Source organism: Prosopis cineraria, unplaced genomic scaffold (assembly GCF_029017545.1).
Source record: "Prosopis cineraria cultivar Desert tree isolate PC_DT_omini unplaced genomic scaffold, ASM2901754v1 PC2, whole genome shotgun sequence".
In the NCBI taxonomy this organism is placed as follows: Eukaryota; Viridiplantae; Streptophyta; class Magnoliopsida; order Fabales; family Fabaceae; genus Prosopis; species Prosopis cineraria.
Genome location: NW_026555333.1, coordinates 28,006,181 through 28,016,276, shown reverse-complemented (window position 1 = coordinate 28,016,276; position 10,096 = coordinate 28,006,181). Strand labels below are relative to the sequence as shown.

The following is a 10,096-nucleotide window of genomic DNA, read 5'->3' as shown; positions in this document are numbered from 1 at the left end:
CTAGCAACTTTATTTCTTTTCTTTTTGACTATATTTTTTTTTTCAAATCTATCTTTGTTGTTTTTTTTTTGGTTGCCCCTAACTCTTTGAAAACAATGGAAGTAATGGATAGAGAAATGATAATAGGCATCCACTCATTTGATCTAGGACATGCAATGAATATTAAAAAGACATATAAAAGTGTAACATGCATTCCTTGGGGAAAAATAGGGTGAATATTTTTTTTTTTTAAGAATCAAACCAAAGGCTCAAAGTGGCTAACAAAGGATAATAAATAATAATAGGTTGGCTATTTGGCTCTTGGCTATTTTTTATGAATGCCATCTCTCATCTCCTATCAAACAAGTGCAAGATATATGGTCTTAATTAAGAAGTGAAACAAATTCTAGAGGGTAACATCACTAAGGAATTAATCACACATGAGTGTTTAGCCTCTTCCATGAAGGGTAATATGCCACTCTAATCCATTAATTCAAGGTAAAAGAATGTTCACTTCACACCTATTCAATCCTAAAAATTACCACATCTCAAGAATCAAAATATCCATTCAAGAGCTAGGTAATTAAGTAACCTCAAACAAAACAAAACAAAGATTTTTTTTTTGAATTTTTTTTTTGCAAAACCAAACAAAACCAAACAAACAAAACAAAATGTTTATTTCTCTCCCCCACACTTAAATCATGCATTGTCCTCAATGTATGTATAGACTAGTGATAAAATAAGGTGAGATCAATAATGAATGCATAACAAAAGTGTGGTCCAGAAATTTTTTTTTTCAAACTAAAACACAAAACAAAGAAGTCAAATAAAGCAAATAAACTCTAATTTTCCTACTAGGTTCATCTCCCCCACACTTGCAATTTACTCAATCAACAAATCAAAGCATAAAGCAAAGTAAAGTAAAAAGCAAGGGTGAAGAAGATACAACCTAGTTTAAATCTCCACAAGCTCTTGAAGTTGAAATTTTCATCTTTGAGGAGTAGCATGAAGCTACTCATTATCATCTTCATTCCAAGCATCTTAGGTGGAGGCTCAAGATCAATTTGTAATGGCTCCAAGATGTATGGTGTAGAATCTTTCATAACTTTATGTGGTTGATCATCTTCATGATTAGCCAAGGTCTCTTCCATTGCAATGATAAATCCTCTAAGTACATGGGGGTTCTTGGCCATATCATCATTTAGACCTATAAAATCAACAAAGAACCCTTCCTCAAGCATATTGGGTTCCAAAGAAGTGCACTCATGATTAATTTCACTCAAACATACATCATCAATTATTTTATCAAGTAAATGATTGCTACTATTTTCAAGCACAAATGAATTAATTTCTAAACAAATAGGGCATGGAGAATCATGTGAACAATCACAAGTGAATAGGGAATTAGAACAAGTACTATGAAACAAAGCCAACTCATCATCAAAATCATCAAGCATTAAATCAATATTATTCTCATTACTATTTGGCTTTGTAAAATCAATTCCTTGATTTTCAACCTCCTTGTCATCTTGAGTTATTTTCAATTCCTTGTTCAAATCCTTAGTAGGAGCCACAGCCTCTTCAAGTTGAGCAAGTTCCTCTTGAAATCAAGAGATGGTTTGGCTACATTGCCTTGTTCACCTACAAAAGAAGGTAAACAACCTTTCTCAAGCACATCATGGTTAGAAGAAACAAGTGCATGTGCACTATTAACAATATCACAAGAAGGAATTGGAATTTCAAGCATACAAGATACATCATCGCCACCATCAACATCCATTTCATTTTCTTTATTCAAGCTAAGTGAAGAGTCAACACTTTCAATGATATTTGAATTTAAATCAAGAGAATTATCATGTGAACTCAAAGTGTTTTTCTCCCAAGGGTATACTTTTTCACAATATGATTCATGCTCAAACATCCAAGGTGATTCAACTATAATTTCTTCATCTACGTCATCATCATTTAAATCATTATGCTCATCATTAGATAAAGTCAAATGTGAAGAAGAATCAACCTCAATAGGAATAGGAGAAATTACCTCTTGAAGTAAGGGTTGGATTGACTCCTTCTCTTTTGGAGATTGAGTGGCTTGAGGTGTATTTATATTCTCAATAGCTTCATGAGCAACTTTTTGTGTGTCTTCAACTTGAAACATGTAATTTCTCTCTTGTGAGGCTTGGGCTACTCCATGTGGTTCACAATATCCTTTTAGAATAGGACAATCATAATAGAAGTGGGAGATAGCCTCACAATGCACACAATAAAATTTACCCCTTTGTGCATATAATTTTTCTAGATGCTCAATGTCAATGGATGGTGTACGCTCAACATGAGTGCTTAGATTGGATTCAAAACTCATGGGATTGGAAAATTCATAATTGTGACTTGGATGGAAATGATCATGATATGGGGGTGGATAATCAAAGTTATATTGTTGAAATTGATTATGGAAATGGGATGTATGGTCAATGTTAAGCGCTGGAAATGGATGGGAATGGATGTCAAATGAATGATGGAATGAATCATGATCATGAAACCAAGCCATAAAATGCAATGAAATTTATATCCACAAGCAATGATTCAAATTCAAGCTCAAAATGATGGAAAGACCAAGGAAGCTCAAATGATATGTCCTTTGCAAGTGTATGAGTGGAAATGCAAGCAAAAAAAAAATCAAGAGAATTTTTTTTTCTTTTTTCTATTAGAATTAAAAACAATAAAAATGAAAAAAAAAAATCAAAAACAACACCAAACAAGTAGAAAGAGAGTTAGAAATGCTCAATCAAGAAGCTTTGACAATTCTGGAATTTGCACAGTAGGCTTTCTGGAGATAGTGAACTTGTGGATTTTTTAGCAGCCAATCCATATGAGAAATTCACCTGAAACTTTTATGAGAGACACAAGAGATATTCAGAAAAATTATATAAAAATTTCAGATTACAAATCCCTCCCAATCGTTCCCAGAATTTTTCACAAGTTGGTCCACAGGTCTGGAGAAACAGGATTTCGTCCAGAAGACCTTCAGAGCTTCTAACAAACTTTCAAATAGGAAAATGGAAAAATTGAAGAAAATCCTAAACACAAGAAACAAAGATAAGACAGTGATAAGAAAAATGAAACTGGAATCAATCAATTTGAACGCACAAAGAGGAAGATATGCTAACTCAAAGTTGAAACAGGGTTTTGGGAATCCTCTGTAATGGCTCCCTGGACCTTGTTAGATTGTAAAATTTCCACAGGACACTTCCCACGTCCAAAATTGACCAAACCAATTTTAAAGTGAAGCTAAGATATAGAGCTTTCAATGAAATAAATTTCAAGTTAAATTTCCTCAGATTCATTCCCAGTTAATTTTTCAATTTCAAGCAGAGACACTAGAAACAGAGTATTCACTCTACACCAAACCAACGAAAATTGCACTAATTTTTTTTTTTTTTTTTCAAAACAGAAAAAAACACTCAAAACACACAAAAGACACTAAACAAAACACAAAACACAAATTTTTATAATTTTTCAAAAAATTTTCCAGGAACACTAAAAATGTAAATTAAGTACTAAACAACCTTAGAATTAAACTTAAACCATTCCCCGGCAACGGCGCCAAAATTTTGATAGGAAATTAGTCGCTTATCCTCAAAATTACACTAAAGCTAACCCTAATGCAATATAGGGCCAACCCTAGGTCATCTCCCAAGGAATGGTTTTAAGTCTAATTGAAAGTTATCTAGTGAAATAAATCAACCAAAGTTTGTAGGAATTTAGTTATCTAGCTAATTATCTAAACTAATTACCTAATATGCAAGTAATTAAAATGCTAGTGAAAGTGAGTGAAATGAACTTCCCTTTTTACAATAATGGAACCCTAGAGATTAGTTGATTTTGGACTCATTATCTTCTCATGATTAGGCTAAGTTTAGCTTCCCTTTCCTCTTGACTAAAGCTGTCATGACTTAAGAAAATTATCCTAAGCCAATTAACCTAATTAGCTAACCTCCCTAGGTCTTAGATTAAAGTCCCTAGTTCAATTAACCAATTGGTGAAGACATTAGCCAAGTGATTCACTCAAAATCCTCTCTCAACAGCCATGGTCAAACACATAAATTGAGCAACCACAAGATTATGTCAAGCTACTCAACAACACAAGCATTAACACCACAAGATTATGCAATATTAACACAAGAAATTCACTAATTGAAAAACACAAGATTATGTGCCAAACAAAGAGTGGCAAAATTCAGTCATGGCTGTCCAAGGAAGAAATTAAATGAAACAATCCTCTCTCTTTACATCAACATCAAATTCAAATTAGAATTTATAAGCTAAGATGATTAAACCCTAGATTAAGGAATCTAACCATCTAGTAAAAAGAGAAGAGGATAGGAAACAAAAGAACTTAGCCAATTTGAAGCTCAAGACTCATCCTCCATCTTCATCTCTCTAGGATTCCACAAAGAAACTTAGCCAATCTTCATCTTCAAGAACCCTAGTGATTGCTTGTGAAGGCCAAACTCCATAGCTCTTGAATGATGGAAATGAGCTTCAATCCTTGTGAAAATGGAAGGGATGGAACGAAAATGAAGAGAGGAGAAGAATGGTATGAGTTTTGTGGAGGTTTGGTGGCTGAAAATGGAGGTTAGGGTGCTGGAAAATGAAGAACAAAAGAGAGAAAATGAAGAACACTATGAACAGAGAGAGAGAGAATGTGGAAGATGAATGAGATATGTGTTGGATCCCATTTGGGCTTAAAATGGCGTGCTCCTTGGTGTCTCCCATCAGCTGAAGCTTAATTAAAATAAGGAAAAAGAAATTAAAATGTAAATGGGAGCCTTGTCACACTTGCAAGGTGGCAACTTCCTATTGGTTTGTAGATGATTCCAATGTGTGCCTAATTTCCCATGTGTCATCCACATCATTTTAGCTGATTTAATCCCTCAAAATAATCATAATTCACGTGCAAACCATCAGCCATTGACCTCAAGGAGTGTTGACCTCAATTGCCCAATTGATGCACAAGTCACATGCCACCTATGTCACATAAATCACATAATTCAATTAAATAGCATATGATATAATAAAATCTAATTCATGTCCAGAATTAAATTCATAATTAGAAGGGAGAATTTATTAAATTAACCAAGTTTCAGGCTGCACAAAATTATATAAAAATTTTCACACAAAGGCAAACCAAAAACTAGGACAAACTAAGACACTTAAGAAAGTGTTGACTTTTTTATTTAATTACTCCCAAACTAAAATGAATTTTAAAAATATAATTTCACCATTCATCAACTGGACATAAAATGCACTTTGTCAATTTTTCTTGTACATTTTCTCAAAAGTTCATTTTTTGGACCAAAATGCCCCTAGTGCACTGATCTTAGAAACTTAGGCAAAGTTCCAAATCTAATGCAATGTGTGCACTTGAAGGTGATAAATCATTAATAAAATGGTCCTAATTGACAAATAAAAGTGGGTAACAAATGTGTTCTATCAATTCCCCCACACTTAGCTTTTGCACTCCGGGCAAAATCAAGTGAAAAAGGTCCCAAAAGAAACTATAAGACAAAGAAATAAGAGAAAAACATTGTTTCAAGTCACTAAAATACTAGCTCATGAACTTCTACAAATTATCAATCAATGTGGCAATAATTAGGAAAGAATTATGCACATCACAAACAAACCCTTACCAAGAATCAATGTCAAAGAGTAAGCCTCTCTAGGTTAAGTGTTTGCTCTCATCACTAAGTGTATAAGGTATTAAATTTCACTCAAAATTTCTTAGGATAAACCCTACTATAATTTGTAACCCTTCTACATCTCCATCACTAAATAGCACTTGCAATCAAGAATCAAGTGGACTTTATTAGGTTGTGATATAAGAAATGCATGTATATAAAAAAATAGGGTTAGCATCAAAATAATGCTAAATCAAGATATATCCCCTTAATATGCAAAGCATAACCTAACTCAATTGAGTGAACACCTTAACACAATGAGGATGGAAAGAAATGATAAGAAATAATAAAACAAATGGAATGGATGAGCTAGGCAACTTTTTTTTTTTTCTTTCTTTTTTTTTTCTCTTCTTCTTTTTTTTCTTTTTCTAGCAACTTTATTTCTTTTCTTTTTTGACTATATTTTTTTTTTCAAATCTATCTTTGTTGTTTTTTTTTTTGGTTGCCCCTAACTCTTTGAAAACAATGGAAGTAATGGATAGAGAAATGATAATAAGGCATCCACTCATTTGATCTAGGACATGCAATGAATATTAAAAAGACATATAAAAGTGTAACATGCATTCCTTGGGGAAAAATAGGGTGAATATTTTTTTTTTTTAAGAATCAAACCAAAGGCTCAAAGTGGCTAACAAAGGATAATAAATAATAATAGGTTGGCTATTTGGCTCTTGGCTATTTTTTATGAATGCCATCTCTCATCTCCTATCAAACAAGTGCAAGATATATGGTCTTAATTAAGAAGTGAAACAAATTCTAGAGGGTAACATCACTAAGGAATTAATCACACATGAGTGTTTAGCCTCTTCCATGAAGGGTAATATGCCACTCTAATCCATTAATTCAAGGTAAAAGAATGTTCACTTCACACCTATTCAATCCTAAAAATTACCACATCTCAAGAATCAAAATATCCATTCAAGAGCTAGGTAATTAAGTAACCTCAAACAAAACAAAACAAAGATTTTTTTTTTGAATTTTTTTTTTGCAAAACCAAACAAAACCAAACAAACAAAACAAAATGTTTATTTCTCTCCCCCACACTTAAATCATGCATTGTCCTCAATGTATGTATAGACTAGTGATAAAATAAGGTGAGATCAATAATGAATGCATAACAAAAGTGTGGTCCAGAAATTTTTTTTTTCAAACTAAAACACAAAACAAAGAAGTCAAATAAAGCAAATAAACTCTAATTTTCCTACTAGGTTCATCTCCCCCACACTTGCAATTTACTCAATCAACAAATCAAAGCATAAAGCAAAGTAAAGTAAAAAGCAAGGGTGAAGAAGATACAACCTAGTTTAAATCTCCACAAGCTCTTGAAGTTGAAATTTTCATCTTTGAGGAGTAGCATGAAGCTACTCATTATCATCTTCATTCCAAGCATCTTAGGTGGAGGCTCAAGATCAATTTGTAATGGCTCCAAGATGTATGGTGTAGAATCTTTCATAACTTCATGTGGTTGATCATCTTCATGATTAGCCAAGGTCTCTTCCATTGCAATGATAAATCCTCTAAGTACATGGGGGTTCTTGGCCATATCATCATTTAGACCTATAAAATCAACAAAGAACCCTTCCTCAAGCATAATGGGTTCCAAAGAAGTACACTCATGATTAATTTCACTCAAACATATATCATCAATTATTTTATCAAGTAAATGATTGCTACTATTTTCAAGCACAAATGAATTAATTTCTAAACAAAGAAGGCATGGAGAATCATGTGAACAATCACAAGTGAATAGGGAATTAGAACAAGTACTATGAAACAAAGCCAACTCATCATCAAAATCATCAAGCATTAAATCAATATTATTCTCATTACTATTTGGCTTTGTAAAATCAATTCCTTGATTTTCAACCTCCTTGTCATCTTGAGTTATTTTCAATTCCTTGTTCAAATCCTTAGTAGGAGCCACAGCCTCTTCAAGTTGAGCAAGTTCCTCCTTGAAATCAAGAGATGGTTTGGCTACATTGCCTTGTTCACCTACAAAAGAAGGTAAACAACCTTTCTCAAGCACATCATGGTTAGAAGAAACAAGTGCATGTGCACTATTAACAATATCACAAGAAGGAATTGGAATTTCAAGCATACAAGATACATCATCGCCACCATCAACATCCATTTCATTTTCTTTATTCAAGCTAAGTGAAGAGTCAACACTTTCAATGATATTTGAATTTAAATCAAGAGAATTATCATGTGAACTCAAAGTGTTTTTCTCCCAAGGGTATACTTTTTCACAATATGATTCATGCTCAAACATCCAAGGTGATTCAACTATAATTTCTTCATCTACGTTATCATCATTTAAATCATTATGCTCATCATTAGATAAAGTCAAATGTGAAGAAGAATCAACCTCAATAGGAATAGGAGAAATTATCTCTTGAAGTAAGGGTTGGATTGACTCCTTCTCTTTTGGAGATTGAGTGGCTTGAGGTGTATTTATATTCTCAATAGCCTCATGAGCAACTTTTTGTGTGTCTTCAACTTGAAACATGTAATTTCTCTCTTGTGAGGCTTGGGCTACTCCATGTGGTTCACAATATCCTTTTAGAATAGGACAATCATAATAGAAGTGGGAGATAGCCTCACAATGCACACAATAAAATTTACCCCTTTGTGCATATAATTTTTCTAGATGCTCAATGTCAATGGATGGTGTACGCTCAATATGAGTGCTTAGATTGGATTCAAAAATCATGGAATTGGAAAATTTATAATTGTGACTTGGATGGAAATGATCATGATATGAGGGTGGATAATCAAAGTTATATTGTTGAAATTGATTATGGAAATGGGATGTATGGTCAATGTTAAGCGCTGGAAATGGATGGGAATGGATGTCAAATGAATGATGGAATGAATCATGATCATGAAACCAAGCCATAAAATGCAATGAAATTTATATCCACAAGCAATGATTCAAATTCAAGCTCAAAATGATGGAAAGACCAAGGAAGCTCAAATGATATGTCCTTTGCAAGTGTATGAGTTGAAATGCAAGCAAAAAAAAAATCAAGAGAATTTTTTTTTCTTTTTTCTATTAGAATTAAAAACAATAAAAATGAAAAAAAAAATCAAAAACAACACCAAACAAGTAGAAAGAGAGTTAGAAATCTCAATCAAGAAGCTTTGACAATTTTGGAATTTGCACAGTAGGCTTTCTGGAGATAGTGAACTTGTGGATTTTTTAGCAGCCAATCCATATGAGAAATTCGCCTGAAACTTTAATGAGAGACACAAGAGATATTCAGAAAAATTATATAAAAATTTCAGATTACAAATCCCTCCCAATCGTTCCCAGAATTTTTCAGAAATTGGTCCACAGGTCTGGAGAAACAGGATTTCGTCCAGAAGACTTCAGAGCTTCTAACAAACTTTCAAATAGGAAAATGGAAAAATTGAAGAAAATCCTAAACACAAGAAACAAAGATAAGACAGCGATAAGAAAAATGAAATTGGAATCAATCAATTTGAACGCACAAAGAGGAAGATATGCTAACTCAAAGTTGAAACAGGGTTTTGGGAATCCTCTCTAATGGCTCCCTGGACCTTGTTAGATTGTAAAATTTCCACAGGACACTTCCCACGTCCAAAATTGACCAAACCAATTTTAAAGTGAAGCTAGGATATAGAACTTTCAATGAAATAAATTTGAAGTTTAAATTTCCTCAGATTCGTTCCCAGTTAATTTTTCAATTTCAAGCAGAGACACTAGAAACAGAGTATCATCAACTCTACACCAAACCAATGAAAATTGCATTAATTTTTTTTTCTTTTTTTTTCTAAAATAGAACAAAAACACTCAAAACACACAAAAGACACTAAACAAAATACAAAACACAAATTTTTATAATTTTTCAAAAACTTTTCTAGGAACACTAAAAATGTAAATTAAGTACTAAACAACCTTAGAATTAAACTTAAACCATTCCTCGGCAACGGCGCCAAAATTTTGATAGGAAATTAGTCGCTTATCCTCAAAATTACACTAAAGCTAACCCTAATGCAATATAGGGCCAACCCTAGGTCATCTCCCAAGGAATGGTTTTAAGTCTAATTGAAAGTTATCTAGTGAAATAAATCAACCAAAGTTTGTAGGAATTTAGTTATCTAGCTAATTATCTAAACTAATTACCTAATATGCAAGTAATTAAAATGCTAGTGAAAGTGAGTGAAATGAACTTCCCTTTTTACAATAATGGAACCCTAGAGATTAGTTAATTTTAGACTCATTATCTTCTCATGATTAGGCTAAGTTTAGCTTCCCTTTCCTCTTGACTAAAGCTGTCATGACTTAAGAAAATTATCCTAAGCCAATTAACCTAATTAGCTAACCTCCCTAGGTCTTAGATTAAAGTCCCTAG

The 10,096-nt window shown here is 32.9% G+C and overlaps 2 protein-coding genes across 2 annotated transcripts; both read right to left on the bottom strand.

The window, feature by feature from the left end:
• Window positions 1-1,312: 1,312 nt before the first annotated feature.
• LOC129300280 (uncharacterized) lies at window positions 1,313-4,479 on the bottom strand. Its single transcript, XM_054938837.1, has 2 exons — window positions 4,337-4,479; window positions 1,313-2,861 (listed from the first exon to the last, which is right to left on the bottom strand). Exon 2 carries the CDS (start codon window positions 2,525-2,527, stop codon window positions 1,532-1,534), a length of 996 nt encoding a protein of 331 aa, XP_054794812.1. The 5' UTR covers window positions 2,528-2,861; window positions 4,337-4,479; the 3' UTR covers window positions 1,313-1,531.
• Window positions 4,480-4,712: 233 nt separating this feature from the next.
• LOC129298870 (uncharacterized) lies at window positions 4,713-8,629 on the bottom strand. Its single transcript, XM_054937321.1, has 2 exons — window positions 7,017-8,629; window positions 4,713-5,007 (listed from the first exon to the last, which is right to left on the bottom strand). Exons 1-2 carry the CDS (start codon window positions 8,614-8,616, stop codon window positions 4,997-4,999), a joined length of 1,611 nt encoding a protein of 536 aa, XP_054793296.1. The 5' UTR covers window positions 8,617-8,629; the 3' UTR covers window positions 4,713-4,996.
• Between the last annotated feature and the right edge of the window lie 1,467 nt (window positions 8,630-10,096).

Coding starts and splice junctions, on each gene's coding strand:
- LOC129300280 (XM_054938837.1), bottom strand. CDS start 2,527: ATGGCTTGGTTTCATGATCATGATTCATTCCATCATTCATTTGACATC.
- LOC129298870 (XM_054937321.1), bottom strand. CDS start 8,616: ATGGCTTGGTTTCATGATCATGATTCATTCCATCATTCATTTGACATC.